Source organism: Lampris incognitus, chromosome 13 (genome assembly GCF_029633865.1).
Source record: "Lampris incognitus isolate fLamInc1 chromosome 13, fLamInc1.hap2, whole genome shotgun sequence".
Taxonomy (NCBI): domain Eukaryota; kingdom Metazoa; phylum Chordata; class Actinopteri; order Lampriformes; family Lampridae; genus Lampris; species Lampris incognitus.
The window spans coordinates 37,903,391-37,923,027 of record NC_079223.1 but is presented as its reverse complement, the minus strand read 5'-3'; the positions used below and the strand labels follow the sequence as shown (position 1 = coordinate 37,923,027).

Here is a 19,637-nt window from a genome sequence, read left to right as displayed (position 1 = left end):
AAATGCCTGACAAGAAAGGAAGACCGAGTACTGTTGTAGTTGGTTTATGAACACAATTTTGACAATCCGGTTTAATAGACCAGGGCCAATCTAAATGTACATAACACAATAAACTGTGAATAGAACATGAGGTTGTCATCTGCTTTGAGTGATGGGGCAGCAGACAGTAAATAACTTATTTCAATGAAGATGCTGAGTATTCATGACAAAGAGAAAACTCCCTCATTATTTTACTGACAGATTAACCAGTAAGCCTTTATTGGCAACATATCATCCAAAATACATGTCCATTATGAAAATCACTTTTTTGTCATTGTATTCTTACAATGAATTTGTTCTCCGCATTTATTTAACCCATCCTGTTGCATAAGAGCAGTGGGTAGCTGCAGCGTCCGGGGACCAACTCCAGTTCTTCTTTCCATTGCCTTGGTCAGGGACACAGACAGGAATATCAATCCTAACATGCATGTCTTTTTGATGGTGGGAGGAAACCGGAGCATCGGGAGGAAAGTCAGGAAACTCACGCAGACACGGGGAGAACGTACAAACTCCACACAGAAAGGACCTTGGATGGCCTGGGGTTCAAACCCAGGACCTCCTTGCTGTGAGGCAACAGTGCTATCCACTGGGCCACCGTGCCGCCTTCTGCTGCATGATCCGTTTCATTAAGGCATTGCATAAAAATAGTCAAAGGGGTTAATGGCTGTGATTTAGACTGCTGTTCTAATCACCAATAAGTCATCTTCTTTGAATGCAGGGATTTTGAGAGGTTACTAACAGTGCCAAATGTCCTTACATGCACTTCCACCTCTGTTGCTGCTACACTATCGATGTGGATAGTGGGTGTTAGATGGCCTTTGAAAAACCCTACTATTTCAGCTACCAGGATTTGCTGGCCATTTGTTGCTTTTACAAACAGAAAACACAGCTTAGTATATCTTCCACAATATAACATTATCTAAGTGAGGATTGCTCCAGTCTATATGACCATCCCCTTCTGCAGTGCTGTAATCGACCTAACAAGCACCATTTCCACTTTAAGAATAAGTCTGTCCTGGGCCTAAAGCAGCATATTGTACCAAACAAAATGACTGGGGCAGCAGGAGCTTGACTGCTGTGAGTATAGTAAACTGGTTCACAATATTGGACAAAATGAACATTTTAGAGAAGATGACCATTTTAGAAGGAGAAACTATTTTGAGATGTAATACTAATAGCATACTACTTACATGAACCAGGGACAAATAAATGAGGAGCTAGTTTAAATATTATGTAAATGTGTGACATTACTAGATGTCTGTAATGTAAATTTGGGACAGTTAAGAATAAAACAAAGTATCCAGGGTTTGAGTTCAAAATATTGAAAAATTGGGTATGGCTTCTGTTGGATTAATAAAATGCCAGATCAGTCAAGATTAAATTATGCATTAAACACATTTGTAAACAGACCATTGAGAACAGCTTCCTGTTGTAACTACGTGACAAATGTTACACAGTACCATGAGTAAAGAACTGTACAGTGTTTTTAATTAAATCACATGTAAAAGGAGAGGATAGAAACACATACCTGAAGTAAGCAGACATGATACTTAAAGCATAAAAAAAACAAGGGGAACTTTATAAAGTAGAAAAATAATAAGTTACAAAATTATAACCAAGCCAATGTCTCTTTTCTCTGTTAATATCCAACCAACATGATAAACAAGCTCTAACCAACCGTTGGGATGTCAAACAACCTTTGTGTCTGGGGGAAGTTCCTGTTGTAACCACTCACATAAACACAGGTAATGTCACCCGTACATAAGGTAGTTATCACATCAGAATAATAACACAATAAATTCTTTCCATTCTTTCCCAATATATATATGTTCTATTCTCCCCATGCATAAAGCACTTGATCATTACTGTCCAAGAGATAGGTGAATACCATATAAAATTCCCAGGGGGACCTGAAACGTCAGACAGATTCAGTTTCACAGATACGTAAGTGTGCAGGTTCATGAAAGCAGCAAGGGAGCAACTGTTCTGAATGCAAGTCTGTTCCAACGGCATCATATAGATTTTTATGGTTGAAGTAGTATCAGTCCAAAGGTCAAAACTCTACGGACAGACAGAAACAAACCTTTGGATGATTTCTGGGTTAACAGAGTCCTCACATAAAACTCTTGCCAAGCCCTCTCGTGAGTGCTCTTTCCTAGGGGACCTAGCTGAAGTTCCTCTTGGGGACTGGGATGTTCTCATGGAGATACTTCATGCTGCCTTGCTCAGAGAAGTCAGCCACTGTGTGTCCCTCGCCCCTCAGCACCCACTTGGTGGTCAAGAGCCCTTCCAGACCTACCGGGCCTCTGGCGTGGATTCGTGCTGTACTAATACCAACCTCTGCTCCTGCAATATACATACATACATACATACATACATACATACATACATACACACACACACACACACACACACACACACACACACACACACACACACACACACACACACACACACCACAAGATGACCTCCTCCAACCCATTTTAATAGCAGCAGAAAAGTCTAAAAGGAAGTCCAAAACTGGACAAAGTAAAACAAGCAATAAGATGAGCTATTTTCTATAATGGCATGAAGAAGTCATGACTATATTTGTACATACCTAGACCAAAGCGGTAGCCATCAGCAAAGCGAGAGCTGGCATTCCAGAAGACACAGGCACTGTCCAGCTGTTGCAAAAACTGTTCAGCAGTCTCCTCTGTAGAAAGAAAGGTGCTGGACTTACTCAAAACATTAGTCATACTACACATGCTAACTTTAACATGATGCGGTCATCCATCTATTATCCAAACCGCTTATCCTGCTCTCAGGGTCACGGGGATGCTGAAGCCCATCCCAGCAGTCATTTGGCGACAGGCAGGGAGACACCCTGGACAGGCCACCAGGCCATCACAGGGCTGACGCGCACACACACACACACACACACACACACACACACACACACACACACACACACACACACACACACACACACACACACACACACACACACACACACACACACCTAGGGACAATTTAGTATGGCCGATACACATGACGTACATGTCTTTGGACTGTGGGAGGAAACCCATGCAGACACGGGGAGAACAAGCAAATTCCACACAGAGGACAACCTGGGACGACCCCCAAGGTTGGACTACCCGGGGCTCGAAACCAGGACCTTCTTGCTGTGAGGCGACCACGCTAGCCACTGTGCCGCCCCTTTTCTAAGGCGTAATATGACTAATTTCAGCAGGGGCTGCTGAATGGAACTGGTTCAGTTAACGTAAATGACACCTTGACACCCCCTTTCCAGATTTCTGCATTCAGAAAACAAGAGCAAACCAGCTCTGACATTTTTGTTAGTTTGACATTCTGCCCCCATAAAAAGTTGACATTTACAGTCTATGGCAAAATATGCAAATATTACAATGAATGATAACTGAGGGCATCTGAAAATATGTTGTGTATTTACGACTGTGTTTATCTTTGTATTGCTCGCTTGAATTTGTTGTAATTATTGGCACTGCTAAACGATAGATGTTAGGATTTATGTAGCGTAACACTTTGAAAAGAATATGAAGTAAAATCACTGGCTTAGTTTTTGTGCTTGATGTATACAGGTTCCTTACCATTTTCAGTAATGATGACATCGGTGTGGGAGCTGCCATATTTGTGAATATGGTCCACAGCATCCTGCATGCTGTCTACAACCTCAATGCAGCACTCCAGATCCCCGTACTCTGTCCGCAGAGACTTGACCTCAGATGGACTGAATGTCAAGTAAGATGCAAACCTGGGGCCAGCATGGATCTTCACCTGTGAAAACATCAAAATCAGTTTATTTGGCCCCTATTTATGTGTAGGCCTACACATACAAGGAATTTGGCTCAGGTGCAGAGCAAAAAGATGCTGGAATTAACAGGCTACTTTATATCCATGAGGTAGGTGGACATGACAGAACATCCATGTATACAATATACAGTATGTACAGCATGCTTAAGATTTATTTTTCACAATGATATGCTAAAACTGTGTTTAACCTACAAGAGATATATACATACACACACACACACACACACACACACACACACACACATATATATATATACACATACACTACCGTTCAAAAGTTTGGGATCACCCAAACAATTTCGTGTTTTCCATGAAAAGTCACACTTATTCACCACCATATGTTGTGAAATGAATAGAAAATAGAGTCAAGACATTGACAAGGTTAGAAATAATGATTTGTATTTGAAATAAGATTTTTTTTACATCAAACTTTGCTTTCGTCAAAGAATCCTCCATTTGCAGCAATTACAGCATTGCAGACCTTTGGCATTCTAGCTGTTAATTTGTTGAGGTAATCTGGAGAAATTGCACCCCACGCTTCCAGAAGCAGCTCCCACAAGTTGGATTGGTTGGATGGGCACTTCTTTGAGCAGATTGAGTTTCTGGAGCATCACATTTGTGGGGTCAATTAAACGCTCAAAATGGCCAGAAAAAGAGAACTTTCATCTGAAACTCGACAGTCTATTCTTGTTCTTAGAAATGAAGGCTATTCCATGCGAGAAATTGCTAAGAAATTGAAGATTTCCTACACCGGTGTGTACTACTCCCTTCAGAGGACAGCACAAACAGGCTCTAACAGGTACTATTTAATGAAGATGCCAATTGGGGACCTGTGAGGCGTCTGTTTCTCAAACTAGAGACTCTAATGTACTTATCTTCTTGCTCAGTTGTGCAACGCGGCCCCCCACTTCTTTTTCTACTCTGGTTAGAGCCTGTTTGTGCTGTCCTCTGAAGGGAGTAGTACACACCGGTGTAGGAAATCTTCAATTTCTTAGCAATTTCTCGCATGGAATAGCCTTCATTTCTAAGAACAAGAATAGACTGTCGAGTTTCAGATGAAAGTTCTCTTTTTCTGGCCATTTTGAGCGTTTAATTGACCCCACAAATGTGATGCTCCAGAAACTCAATCTGCTCAAAGAAGTGCCCATCCAACCAATCCAACTTGTGGGAGCTGCTTCTGGAAGCGTGGGGTGCAATTTCTCCAGATTACCTCAACAAATTAACAGATAGAATGCCAAAGGTCTGCAATGCTGTAATTGCTGCAAATGGAGGATTCTTTGACGAAAGCAAAGTTTGATGTAAAAAAAATCTTATTTCAAATACAAATCATTATTTCTAACCTTGTCAATGTCTTGACTCTATTTTCTATTCATTTCACAACATATGGTGGTGAATAAGTGTGACTTTTCATGGAAAACACAAAATTGTTTGGGTGATCCCAAACTTTTGAACGGTAGTGTATATATACTATACACACACACACACACACACACACACACACACACACACACACACACACACACACACACATAAAATTAAGTATATAGTAAAATATATAATTTGGAATTTGTAGGTACAGTGGATGTTCAGTGTTCCAGGTATATTCCACAGGGATTATTTCTGACACTATGACTATTTTAACTGTTCATCAGAGCGACAGCCAGCAGAGAGAAACTGTTCTTGTGTTTGGTTGTTTTGGCATACAGTGCTTTGTAGTGCCCACCAGAGGGCAGGAGTTGGAACAGGTTGTGAACAGGGTGTGATGGGTCCGCAATGATGTTGCCTGCCCATTACCCAAATCTGGAGATGTACAAGTCCTGAATGACAGGCAGGTTGGTACCAATGATTTTCTCTGCAGTCCTGACTGTCCGTTGGAGTCTTTTCCTGTCCTGTTTGGTGGCCAAGCCAAACCAGACAGTGATGGCTATGCAGAAAACAGACTGGATTATTGCAGAGTAGAACTGAATCAGCAGCTCCTGAGGCAGGTTGAACTTCCTGAGCTGGTGCAGAAAGCACATCCTCTGCTGGGCCTTTTTGACGATTGTGACTTGTGTTGGACACCCACTTTAGGTCTTGGGAGATTGTGGATCCCAGAAACCTGAAGGTTTCCACAGCAGAGGCAGTGCTGCTGAGTATGGTGAGGGGGGGCTATGTTAGAGGGCTCCTCCTGAAGTCCACAGTCATCTCCACAGTTTTGAGTGTGCTCAACACCAGGTTGTTGTGACCGCACCAGAGGGCCAGCTGTTCAACCTCCCGTCTGTATGCAGACTCGCCATCGTCCCTGAAGAGGCCAATGATTGTTGTGTCATCTAAATACTTCTGGGGTTTAACAGACGGGTCTCCTGAGGTAGAGTCATTTGTGTAGAGGGAGAAGAGTAGAGGGGAGAGCACACATATGGAAGTTTGTTATCCACTGACAGGTGGGGGCAGGCAAAGTGAGCTGGGTGAGTTTAGTGAGTACGACTTCTGGGATGGTGTTGAACACCGAGCTGAAGTCCACAAACAGGATCCTTGTGTACGTCCCTGGGGAGTTGAGGTGTTGCAGGATGTAGTGCAGTCCCATGCTGACTGCATCATCTACTGACCCGTTTGCCTGGTAGGCAAACTGCAGGGGGTCCAGCAGGGGGCCTTTGATGTCCCTCAGGTGTGTCAACACCAATCTCTCTAAGGACTTCATGACCACAGACGTCAACATAGTTGAACAATAGTTTCAGAAGCAGAACTGTATTAAAAGCAAATTTTGTAAATCTAAAAACATGGGTCTTTATATAAACATAACTGAATATGCAAAACAAAAAAAGGTTTATTTCATCAAACAATGCCTTAAGTTACCTACTATCCTTGAAGCAAAAGCAAAATGTGTTTGTTTTGTCATTAATAAATTTGTAACAGAAGGTGACACAATAACATTTTTCAGTTGTTGAAATTGAAATGGAGCCCTCAACTCTTCAAAAACCCTTCAAAGTTCTTTAATATTTGGCCCCGTTAGCAACAATAAATTCATACTAATGGTTGCCACGAATACATTTTCACTGATTTCAAAATCAAAGGCTGATTATTTCTTTATCTGGAAAAGGATAAGAACTGGCAAGTCTTTCTTGCTGTTGATTGCCCTTTATCACATACTAGTTTTACTGACATGTCAGAGAAAAGCTCTGAAACTGGAGACTGTTGACCGGCTTGTCTTGCTTGTAAACAAACATGGGCATGTTTATTTTCTAAAATTACAAGAGCACTTTTTATCCACCAGCTAGAGAGCACTGAAAAAGGATTTGACACCTGCTGATGTTAAATATTTTACTTCTACCATCCCTCTTGTAAATTGTTGTGACAGGTATTGTGTTTACTGAAACAGGATGCTGGCGGGCATCCGGGCAGCGTAGCAGTCTATTCTGTTGCCTACCAACACGGGGATCACCAGTTCGAATCCCCGTGTTACCTCCAGCTTGGTCGGGCATCCCTACAGACACAATTGGCTGTGTCTATGGGTGGGAAGGTGGATGTGGGTATGTGTCCTAGTCGCTGCACTAGCGCCTTCTCTGGTCGGTCAGGGCACCTGTTTAGGGAGGAGGGGGAGCTGGGGGGAATGGCGTGATCCTCCTATGTGCTACGTTCCCCTGGTGAAACTCCTTACTGTCAGGTGAAAACAAGCGGCTGGCGACTCCACATGTATCAGAGGAAGCATGTGGTAGTCTGCAGCCCCCCTGGATCGGCAGAGGGGGTGGAGCAGTGACCGGGACGGCTCGGAAGAGTGGGGTAATTGGCCGGATTACAATTAGGGAGAAAAAAAGGGGGGGGCGGGGGGAGAATAGATGCTGATAAATCTGTGTGTGTGTGTGTGAGGGGGGGGGGGGTTGTTTGTCAAAACACAAATTTGACAGCTTTTATGCTTTATTACTGCTATTTAAAGAAGGTTGTCTTCAATACTCTGCATTATTTGAAATAATAATGCAAATTTGGGAATTAGCATAATCTGACATTTAAAAAAAAAAGTGTTTTAACCCCTGTGACTATTCATCTTTCATCTAGGAACTAATTCAACCCTTTTAACTTGACAGAAACAGTGATTTTGTATTCATCACAATAAAAATCATTACCATCTCATATGAGAAATCTAATTTTGGGAACATCAGCAGCTATACTCTCCCAGCACTAGTTAAATCACTCCTGTATGATGTCAAAAGTTTCGCTACGAAATCAGAAATTTTCATCAAAATGGAAAAAAAAAACCCATTGGGCCAGCTCCCCAAGTCTGTCCATAATGCTAGTGGACCGTGAAATGACAGCACCTGGTGATTTGTGCACTTGTTACCTGTTCAGTTCTCAGCAGGTCAATGATCTGGTCAAATATGGGAGTCCTCAATAAATCTCTGTGAATAAGGAGTGTCTCCATGGCATTACAGGCTGCTGGGTAGTCACATTTGGAGTCTTTGACTGTAGCAAAGAGATAAATCAGATCACATCACTCCCTTCAGAAACCAATTAAGAGTGTGAATACACATCAAATCTTACTGTTGTTTAATAAAGTTTCACTCATCTATTCATTTGGCAGTTGTGGTCCACAACAAGAAAATTAGCATGACTGCTTGAGAAAACATAAAATCCATGACATTTCAACCATATTATCCCCAAAATAAATATACTTGCCCAAATATTAAAGTTTGCACGTTCCACATAAAAAAATAAACTCAAAATCTGTTTCATTGAATCAATCTACTAAAGAACCAACACTTGGTCCAAAGTACTGCAGAGCCAGTGTGTATGGTCATCACATACCGACGTCAATAGCTTTGTCTATACTGGCGTCAGCGTCAATGTAGACATGACAGATGCCCTCACTGTGGCCCAGCACTGGAATACCCTTAGCGGCCTTTTGAATGTCCCTGACCAGCTGGGACGAGCCTCTGGGGATGATCAGGTCAACCATCTTGTCCAGTCGGCACAAATCTTCGACTTCCTCTCGTGTGCTCACCTATATGTTAAGCATATTACAAAAACACAGAATGGATTTTGCACTATGAAGAAACCCTGTATATTTCAAATATGTTTAGAGATGTTTACTTTCCTATGTCATTCTTTTTTCAGACACTAAGGTAAGGATACTATTAAATGGCACATACTAGCTGCTGACACTTTTAGGATGGGGCAATCTTTCTAATTGTCTTACTAGCCATCATGCCAACCTGCAGTTCAGCACTTTCATGCCTTACCAGTTGAATGGCATCCTTCACCCCATGAATAGAGAGTGCTTCCTGGGTGAGTTGATGTAAAATTTTATTTGTGTTGGCAGCTTCTTTGCCCCCCTTAAGCAGCAAAGCATTCCCACTAGCAATAGCCAGAGCTGACACCTGTAATCCACAAAAATTTTTTAAAAATTGTCAAAAACGCACTGGGAAATAATACATTGTATGCAAAAGAAGGTCAATATATCAATATCTTGATATGAGGCTACAGACTGTCTGGGATTTTGGTTATCCTAATATCATGAAACAGCTTAAATGCCATTTCCTGATCCTTAAGGTTGGATTACAGTAATATTATGACATTTTGTGAACTTAGCTGAGTGGAGTGAAATGAAAAATGAATGCCTCTACTTGCTTGGTCATCATAACAACATTACAAATTGTCATTTCAAAAAATGTCCTTGTGTGTAAACATCTTATAAAAGCACCAACAGTCATCCCCAAAGGTCCAAAAGTCATTACCCAGCAGCTGATGGGGATCATTATAGGGAATATATTATAGGGAATAGACTGACTGACGATCAGTGTTGACTGACCTGTGGAAGACAGTCTGGGCGAGACTCAAAGATAACCAGCAGGACACCAATGGGGACGGTGATCTGCTCCAGCTCCAGGTTGTTAGCCACCCTGGTCCTTCTCAGCACCTGGCCCACGCTGTCTCTTGAGGACACAGCAATTTGACGCAGGCCAATGGCCAGGCTGTTCAACTTGGATGAGGACAGACTCAGGCGGTTCAGCAGTGGAAGTGAGAGACGACCTATGCAAATGAAAAATAACAGCCCTTAAGACAGACCTGTTGATAATAATGTGTCACCTCATGCAAAACTGTAGGTGAAGAAAAGCCCAGCCTTTGGCAGAAAGGCCAGTCTAAGCAAAGAATAATTTCCAGACAGCTGGTGCTTAGAACCAATTGCTTATATGCCTTATAAATAACACCAGTTTACCAAAGTACTTGGCTTTCAGCCTAAATACAGCTGTAGATTAAGTTGTTTGTTTGGGGGAATCCCCCCCCCCCCAATTTTTCTCCCCAACTGTATCCGGCCAATTACCCCACTCTTCCGAGCCGTCCCAATTTCTACTCAACCCCCTCTGCCGATCCGGGAAGAGCTGCAAGCCTACCACGTGCCTCCTCCGATACATGTGGAGTCGTCAGCCGCTTCTTTTCCCCTGACAGTGAGGAGTTTCGCCAGGGGGACATAGCGCATGGGAGGATCAGGCTATTCCCCCCAGTTCCTCCTCCCCCCCGAACAGGCACCCTGACCGACCAGAGGTGCAGTGATCAGGACACATACCCACATCCGGCTTCCCACCCCCAGACATGGCCAATTGTGTCTGTAGGAAGTTATTTGCTTCTGTTGCTTCAGTACCTGATGCCATTGCCAGCTCCATGTCTCTCTTGTTGGCACTGAGAATCTCATCTTTCTTCTCTATAAGCAAGTCAGCAAGACGACAGGTGATCTCTGCCCTCTGGAAAAACAGATTTACTGTCATGGTTTATAAAAATCAGAGTTAAGAGTAATAAGTGTGTGTGTGTGTGTGTGTGTGTGTGTGTGTATATATAGCATTTTTTTTTCTTTTTCCAGAAACCATCAATGGTGTTGATAAAGGTGCTTAACAAATGAGGAGCAGAATATTAAGATATTCTTATTATATTATATAAGATAAGATATTCTTAAGATATTGTATATATATACACACACACACACACACACACACACACACACACACACACGCTATTACAGAAGGATGTACTGATAAAAACAGTGGAAGCAGTTCTGCACCACTATACATTTACATATACATATAGACATACTGGTTCCACCACAGTTGAGGAAAGAAAATGACAAAAGAAGTTGGAGAAAAAAGCTGGAATGGAGACACCACCTGCCATCTTGTGTTTACCCCCTAAAGCACTCTTTCTGGATGCAAGGTCTACATAGGCAGGTCTGCTTTACTGTCAGTGCTCCAGTATATCGGAATTTATTCATGCAAACATGGAGCAGGGGAGCTACAGTGAAGCAGGTGCTGCAAACCCTTGACAGAACAAACCCAACAAAACAAAGATGGTGAACTCATTAAAAAAGGGGAATGTCCTCTGTGGACTCCTTTTGGATTCAAAAAGTTAGACCTAGAGCAGAAAACCCTCATCTGCAAATTGTGTGCCATGACCGCCATCACCTGAGGACTGCCATTAGTAGTTACTGGTGTGCTTGTGGCCAGCTGGTTGTTGCATGAACAACATGCAATTAGCCATTACAAGCTAGTTTGTTTAAACTGTAACTAGCCTAGACACAGATGATGTCCAACACTCCATAATGCTGCCGCACAATTTGAAAAAAAAACTCCTAGAGGAAAATTTATGGCAGGCTTTGGCATCTTTCACTGGCAAACACCAGACTACCCCCTCTGCAGTCTGAATGTTTATGTGAATTTGTATTTGAAACTGATATGCGATGCCATTCCTTTGATCAACCCTAATGATAATGACCAACAACTGGTCAGACTTTTATTCACACTGAATTGGCTTTGAATCTTGCAAAGTTTTTCCCATACTGAATTCATTCATGGAGAAAGCACTAGTACACAGCCACCTTAACCGCTAAAACTTGTGGGCCAATTGTAGGTCACAGGACTGTGCACTGAGATCTATTTCTTTGATAAATCATTTTCACAGGGTTTTTGTTCTCGAATATTTTTTCAAACTGAGCTAAAAGAAAAAAATGACTATAAAAATATATATACCAGTACTGCTCATTTTTTAAATACTATGATACAAAGTTTTGGCCACAAATGCCTGGCACTAAAAGAAGCTTTCTTCATATAATTCAGTGTTATATAAATTGGAATAACAGCTTGAACTCTTTCAAAAGTGTCATCGCTCCTATTTTCATAGCAATGTATGAGTGGATTATATCGCAGCTTTCAGCATTATGGCTCAGGTGGTCGATCCCTGGTAAAGATGTGAGCAACTCACCTCCTCAGAGAGCAGAGAGGCTAGAGACCTGCCTCCTTGCCGGGCCATCTCTGCCTGCTGCTCCACGGTGGGACCTGGTGATGTCAATAACACAGCGCAAGAAAATAATTAAATCTCAAAACACCTCAATCTTAAAACAAGGCAATAATAAGTTCTCTCCCTTCAGGATTTTGGTAAAACACCTGCAGGTTTGACTTCAGAGAAGAAGGTGCCGACTTTCTTCCCCTCTACAATATCTGTGATTACGTGCCCTGTGACCTTGGGATGTGTGCCATTGGCAATGACAACAGATGTACCACCCTGTAGTGCCCACAGAGCTGCTTTCACCTGTAGGGAAAATAAAAGGGTCGAGTAAATAACTTAAAAATCATTCATTGTTCCAAGTTTGACATGCCAGACTAACTTGAAGTTATTTCTACCAAACCTACCTTAGCTTCCATACCACCAATGCCAACCCTGGATTTGGTACCATATGTGATTGACTGCTGGTCTCCAGGGTAGAATATATCAATGAGCTTGGCATCATCAGTTCCAGGGGGGCTGTCATATAATCCTGTGGAATAGAGATCATTCTTACTCCATTTATCTTTTATTTATTCACGGTTGCCTCATTAAGATTAACATTTCTTGTTCAAGTAAACCCTGATCAAGAAGGCATGCAATATAGAGTAAACTAACATTTCCATAAAACACAACACACTAGCATCATACTACAGTATTCACAATTCAAAGCACTAAAGTGAGAGCATATGGGATCAGAATAGTCAGTCAGAAACCGTTGGAAAATGCGTTATAACCATAAAACCTATGCTAGCTATTTCTAGGGGTTAGGAATAATAAAAATCTGGTGTACCTTCAACATCAGACAGAGCGATTAGGAGGTCTGCTTTCATTTCAACAGCCAGCCGTGCAGCCAAGCTGTCATTGTCTTTGATGCTTATTACCTGAAAGGCAACAATACATTTTATTGACAGCTGGAGTCATCATGACACACAGACTGTACAATAACAGCTTGTGAGCTGACATCATGCAGTTTAGTGCTGTTATCATCCTGACATTAACCGAATACTCCTTCCATAGGAAGCCAAAAGGCCAGTATGTGCAAAGTGAAAAGGCTGGATTATATATCAGCAAATTACTGCTAAAAGCAAGAACATACTTTGAAAATTAAAAGAGAGCAAAGATGAAAATGTTTAAAAAAAAACAGTCATCAACACATGAAATGTTAGTGACGGTGAAGGAATGAGTGAAAAGAAATTTACTTTTTTTGGATAAGCTATGCTATATGTGAGATACAATCACAGCTGTGCATCCCTCTTAGCATTCCCATCATGCCCATCAGAAAATACCCACATTTACCCCCTGTAAATCACTGGTTGGAACAGGGGGTGGCACGACCGCATCATTAGTGTTGATAATGGGAACGATGTTCATCCGCAGCAGCTCATGCAGTGTGCTGTTCAGGTTGCGACGCTTCTGCTCATCATGAAAATCCAGGTTGGTCACCAAGATCTGAAAGTATTAGCATGGATTACTGTTAATAAAAACTCTGAATAAGGACCAAGTTATTTGCCATTATCATATCTCTCCTACTGAAAATGCCTCCACTGGTTATTCCAAGCAAAAAAATGTCTTTTACACCATTATCATATGCTGCACCAGCAAACCAAGACTGAAAGCTGTTTTTTTGTTTTTTTACAGAGCTGCATTCTGCAGGCAGATTTTCTCTGTCCAGGACGTACTTGTGCAGTGCAGGTGCTGTACTGGGTGAACATGGCTTCATACAGAGCCATCAGCCCACTCTGTCCTGCAGCTGCACATGCCCGTGCCTCCAAAACTGGTACTGACTGGAACACAGAGAAATTTTATTTAAATTAACACAGCATATTTGGAAAAGCAGTTTGAAAGCTAATATACTTTTCTATTGCGCTTATGTGCAGTGTCTTTATTCACCATCTCTTTGAGCTGGTTCTGCCCAGAATGCAAGGCTTGCCTGACACTCTGAGAAAGCAAGATCTCATGTCTCAATCTCTGCTTCCCAAATGCCACAGCTCCACTGGTTACAATCATCATTTCCCTGCCCTGGTTCTGCAGCACAGCCACCTGAAGGGATTCACAAAAACATTTATCATTTAAGGTCATCTCAAAATAGTCAAAAATATCTTCTCAAACTATGGGACTTGCGGAAATTAACAAGGAGGCTTTCAAATTCGTACAATTAATGCTTGCATCGAAATTATTAACAAGTCATTGCTTATTTGCATCCATAGTAACATCACCTGTTCGACTATTGAGGCGAGCCGTCCCAGAGCCAGACCACCCTCATCTCCCCTCGTCACCACGGCACTTCCTAGCTTCACAACAATGCGTTTAGCCTGCTTCAACTCACTGCGATGGGCAAAGGACTTTCCATGGGAACGAGTGAGAGGGACTGCAGAAAAAAATGGCACATTTTTACAGAGCACCATCATCAACGCAACGGTTATTACAGCACAATCATGTCGAGTGCGGCTCTGACAGAGGAGCAGAAAAGAGTTCACTTCATGCGGCGTGTAGGACATTTGCCTGCCAGCTTACACTTTGTCTGTGACATCGCTCTGCTGAATAGTGGGCAGACATGTAGTTGTCGGGTCCGGGATGGCAGGCGGGAACAACAGGCCAGCCTTGGAAACATGGCACTGGGACGTCAAGATTGCTAAATGAAACACAGCAAAGCAGTCCGGGTTACTTAAACTCGATAACTTCCTGCCTTACTTGACCCGAGCAGTATGTTAATATAGGTAGCTGGATTACATTGTTTCTTGATATCTGCATTAATGGCTAATTATTGCGATACTCGAGAAGACTTCAGAGATGACTGAAACCCCCATGACAGGGTCATTCATACACCACACCACACCACACCAACGCTGTTTCGAATCCAATGTTTGGATATGTTCACTGTCTTGAACTCGACACAGTCCGTGAAAGTAATGCTTTGCTGGCTTCAACTACTGTTTTCCAGCTAAAGTAAAACAGGCTGTTCGTGTTAACGCATCCTTTTGCCAAACCGGCTAGCAAGCAAAAAGAAAAGCAACACATGCGACTTGCCAGTGTTTTACTGTCGCCTTAGCCGGTAGCTACAACCAGCTAACCTTCTTAGCTTGAGTAAACTAACGCCAGCTTTAATAACGTGCCTAGTTGGTTTCAGATTGTATTTCACTGAATCGACAAAGGCAGAGACTTATTGCAGAACTAGCTCTTACCAAAAAAAAGAGAAAAAAAGATAGAAATCAAAACTTCCCAGTACCAGCAGAGCGTCAGGCTGCACAACAAACGAGACACGTCGTCAGACGGATAGCCACGTCCCAATGAGGTTCGCTATTCACCAACACTGTTTACGCTAAGCGGACGCAGAGGGAGTCCTGCTCTTACGCCATTTACGTACGCCGAACTTCCACGCGTGAACTCAAAGCCACACCATTGATACAGAGCAAAACATATGACGGGACATGTGAATGCTTTCAGAAAATATCGTTTTATTCTTATCTTATACAGATTCATTGATTACAATTAGCGGTATCATTCTACAGAAGTGTACATAAAATATAGTGTTATCCATAAAATTAAATGGAAATGCAACAGTTGTTTTTTTAATCTATTTATGCAGTTGCTTGTTTGTTTTGTTTTAGCGTTTGGTTTTTGTTTATTGGCTCACAGTAGAGTTGGTACCAGCGGGGTCTGGTAGGTAGGTGGTGGACGGAGGCGGGGGTGGCATAAATATAGAGGGGGAAAAAAACCTACAATCACCTTTTAAACTGTAGCCAAATGCCTACATATTCTCAGCTATGAAAGATTGTCTCACACCAAGTGCATTTAACAGCTATTTGAGAGCTGATGTGCAAATCTCTAATATGGATAGAATTTAAATGCTGGTAATTGTTTTCTTTACTAGTTCCCAGATTAAGATATCACATAGTGCCATTGACCCAAAGGGGACAGAAGTGGGGATGGAAGGCATTCCCATGCGTTGCCCCATCAACTCGACTCCTGCTTGCCACACATAACTGTGATCACTGACAAACACTCATAGTTGTACTCACATTTCATTCTAAATCTAATTTTGAGTGAAAAATGTTGTATCCAAGAGAAATACAGAGAAATTACATCACATGGTTGTATTGTTTATAATTCCTGTTCCAAAAAGATATGCAACAATAATAAAGTGGGCTACTTCTTAAAATTGTGAGATTGTAATAACTGGTGGAAATTAAATCCTTTACCCAACCATAACTAACTGCATGAGGATCAATGGCGTGTAAAAGTTGAAAGGAACACATCATATCATCTTTAGTAATGTGACACTCAGGCACATGAGCAGTGTTTGCATGCCAAAAGAGGGCTATGAAACATTTATGAGCGGGCAGGTCTGAAGCAAACTGCATACTGAGGCGCCATAACAGTACAAGCAGAGCTATGGGGACTGTCGAGCACACCTTGAAATGTCCCATCTGCCAAGACCTCTTCACAGATCCTGTGGCACTCCCATGCGGACACAATTTTTGTCTCAGCTGCATCCGTGTTGTCTGGAATGCAGATGTCTCTGAGGTCGTTCCCTTCTTCTGTCCAGAGTGTCAGATCTTCCTTCCCTCCAACCTCACCCTTAAGGTGAACACCAGCTTGAAGGAAAAAGTAAAGGACTTCACCATCAACGGGCCGGTGACAATGGGGCTATCGACAATGGCTCCGAGCAGGCCGACAACACCGTCTCCGACTATCCACTGTGACCACTGCATAGAGACAGCATCAGTGGCCATAAAGACATGTCTTACCTGTGATGCCTCCCTGTGCCAAGCCCACGCTCTGCTACACCAGCAGAGAGAAGCTCTGAGGGAACACACGCTGGTGGAGGTGACTGGGGATCCTTTATCTCTAAAGTGCAAGGAGCATCGGGAAGAGCTGAAGCTCTTCTGTATGGAAGATAGGGTCCCTGTATGCTGCTTGTGTGTCCTCGTTGGGCTGCACAAGGACCATCAGGCAACCCAACTCCACAAAGCCTGCTCAGACTTCAAGGTGACTACAAAACTCACTGTCAGAAAGAACAGCATGAATCGATTAGGTTCGATTGTTATTTCATCTCAGACGGTAGATTTGACTTTGTCACGATGCACATCCTCTATTTTTTCTCTCTAAATCTGTTGTATCTAATCTTTATCTTCAGAATATGTTAGAAACCACTATGAGTGAACTCTTGAAGAGGAGGAGTCAGGCAAAGCATGCCATCCAAGACTTGGAGTCGCTGTACACACAGACAGTGGTATGATGCATATGTATCATTTTAATGGCAATTAAATTCATACACATCACCATCTCTCACATACACGTATCAAAAACACATTTTCTTTTTCCAGAAGTCTGTTGCCGTTTTCAGAGAGAGAATCTCAGACAAATACAGCCGAATTCGGGTCGTGCTTGATGGCGATGAACGTCTGATGATGCAGATAATAGACACGGAGGAGACGTACATGACAGAATGGCTGGAGGCCCAAAGGGGCATCATGGAGGCCCATATCAAAGAGATAGATAACCTGAGAGCCTCCAGCAAATCACTCCTCAAAGAAACAAATGACTTGAGATTCCTATGGGTAAGTTCACTATTCTGAACATTTTGATTGCACGTCATATTGATAAGCTGTTATTTCATTTCATTTGTTCAGAAAATGTTCTACATGGATGTTGGTAATACAGTGGGCTTTTTTTGTTTTTGTTCAATGAGTAATACATGACATGTTTATCTTGTACAGCAAATCACAGCACAGAGTCTTGGGTGAGTGTATTTACTAGTCCAATATTTTTCTGTTCCAAGCGTTTACTTAAAAGACAGGGCTTTTAGGGGGCGTCCGGGTAGCATAGCGGTCTACTCCATTGCCTACCAACATGGGGATCGCTGGTTCGAATCCCCGTGTTATCTCCGGCTTGGTAGGGCGTCCCTACAGACACAATTGGCCATGTCTGCGGGTGGGAAGCCGGATGTGGGTATGTGTCCTGGTCGTTGCACTAGCGTCTCCTGTGGTCAGTCGGGGTGCCTGTTCAGGGGGGAGGGAGACCTGGGGGAGAATAGCGTGATCCTCCCACGCGCTACGTCCCCTTGGCGAAACTCCTCACTGTCAGGTGAAAAGAAGCGGCTGGCGACTCCACATGTATCAGAGGAGGCATGTGGTAGTCTGCAGCCCTCGCCGGATTGGAAGAGGGGGTGGAGCAGCGACCGGGACAGCCCGGAGAATAGGGTAATTGGCCAAGTACAATTGGGGAGAAAACGGGGGAGGGGGAAGACTGGGCTTTTAAGTTCTAATGTTTCTCACTTGTTACCGTAGCAAACCTTTGGATTTGCCACCGATCGGTGAAGTAGACAGAGACCTGTGTGACCTTGAGAGGATGAGAACGGTGGAGAGGCTGGTGGATGACCTCTCCGTGGCTCTGTCCCAGCACCTTCCCAGGATGTGGTCATGTCAGTACCGAATCAAATATTTAACCGTCTAAAGTCGACTGTCACAGTTTGTTATTTGTGCAATGAATGTTGGCGTTTTATTTGCAGACCTAACTACTCCTACACTGGACCCCAAGACAGCCCACCCGAAAATAGATGTTTCCCAGGACAGGAAACAGGTGTGCTGGAGCAAGCAACCTCATGATGAGGCTCCAGGCTCGTGGCGTTATGACACTCAGTACAGTGTCCTGGCTCAGGAGGGCATTAATACTGGTCAGCATTACTGGGAGGTTCTTGTGCAGGAAAAACCTTACTGGCTTATTGGTGTAACCACCGGGCCAGCCCCGAGTGAAGATCGTACAGCCCAGAACATCCCTAGCCTGGGTGTGAACAAATCCTTCTGGTGCATCTACCATGGAGATGGACAGTACCTGGCATGCAATGACGAACAGGAGAAACAGCTTCCGGTTGGGCTAAAGAGAGTCAGAAAGCTCGGGATCCTAGCGGATTTCCATAAGGGGGAGCTGTCCTTCTATGATGCCGACACTCTGACGCTGCTTCACCGTTTCTCCTTGCAGAGCACAGAGCCTCTCTACCCCATGCTTAACCCTTGCATTGACGTGGACGGCCTGAACAGGCAACCTCTCACCTTGTTTTGGCTTAGGGATAACTATAAGTGCCATGTAAACACAGAGGAAGGTAAACAATGAACCGAACCTGCACACCCATTACGCTTCTTTTTCACGTGAATACAATAGCAACATGTCATCCTATGCACGCGGATTGATCACAGCTGTAATCAACTGAGCCGATGGTTATAGTTCCTCTTAAAACTGTGACTCTGGACTTCATGATCCTCTTCCCTTCACGTAAAGGCACATGCGTAAAATCCCATAAAGGTTGTGAAGATTCACTCACTGTCTGTCCCCCGGGGCGCCTTGACAACTGATGTAACCAAATCTTGCTGTGATCCTAACCCATCATGCACGTACGTCATAGGGAAGTGCCCAAGAAGGCAATAATTGCTGAGGAGAGCGAGAAGAGAATGATTTGTCTTTTGCATTGGGCTTTATAATTACAAGCA

At 43.1% G+C, this 19,637-nt stretch overlaps 2 protein-coding genes across 2 annotated transcripts; one reads left to right on the top strand and one right to left on the bottom strand.

The window, feature by feature from the left end:
- Window positions 1-72: 72 nt before the first annotated feature.
- On the bottom strand, window positions 73-15,418 carry LOC130122410 (delta-1-pyrroline-5-carboxylate synthase-like). The gene is made up of 18 exons (XM_056291311.1): window positions 15,377-15,418; window positions 14,665-14,782; window positions 14,367-14,518; window positions 14,041-14,190; window positions 13,830-13,934; window positions 13,441-13,599; window positions 12,941-13,031; window positions 12,516-12,640; window positions 12,270-12,414; window positions 12,088-12,161; window positions 10,481-10,580; window positions 9,650-9,870; window positions 9,081-9,218; window positions 8,647-8,842; window positions 8,183-8,304; window positions 3,648-3,834; window positions 2,639-2,734; window positions 73-2,385 (listed from the first exon to the last, which is right to left on the bottom strand). Exons 2-18 carry the CDS (start codon window positions 14,759-14,761, stop codon window positions 2,204-2,206), a joined length of 2,340 nt encoding a protein of 779 aa, XP_056147286.1. The 5' UTR covers window positions 14,762-14,782; window positions 15,377-15,418; the 3' UTR covers window positions 73-2,203.
- A 1,124-nt stretch (window positions 15,419-16,542) lies between these two features.
- On the top strand, window positions 16,543-19,263 carry LOC130122524 (nuclear factor 7, brain-like). The gene is made up of 5 exons (XM_056291454.1): window positions 16,543-17,139; window positions 17,478-17,711; window positions 17,871-17,893; window positions 18,441-18,574; window positions 18,662-19,263. Exons 1-5 carry the CDS (start codon window positions 16,543-16,545, stop codon window positions 19,261-19,263), a joined length of 1,590 nt encoding a protein of 529 aa, XP_056147429.1.
- Window positions 19,264-19,637: the final 374 nt, after the last annotated feature.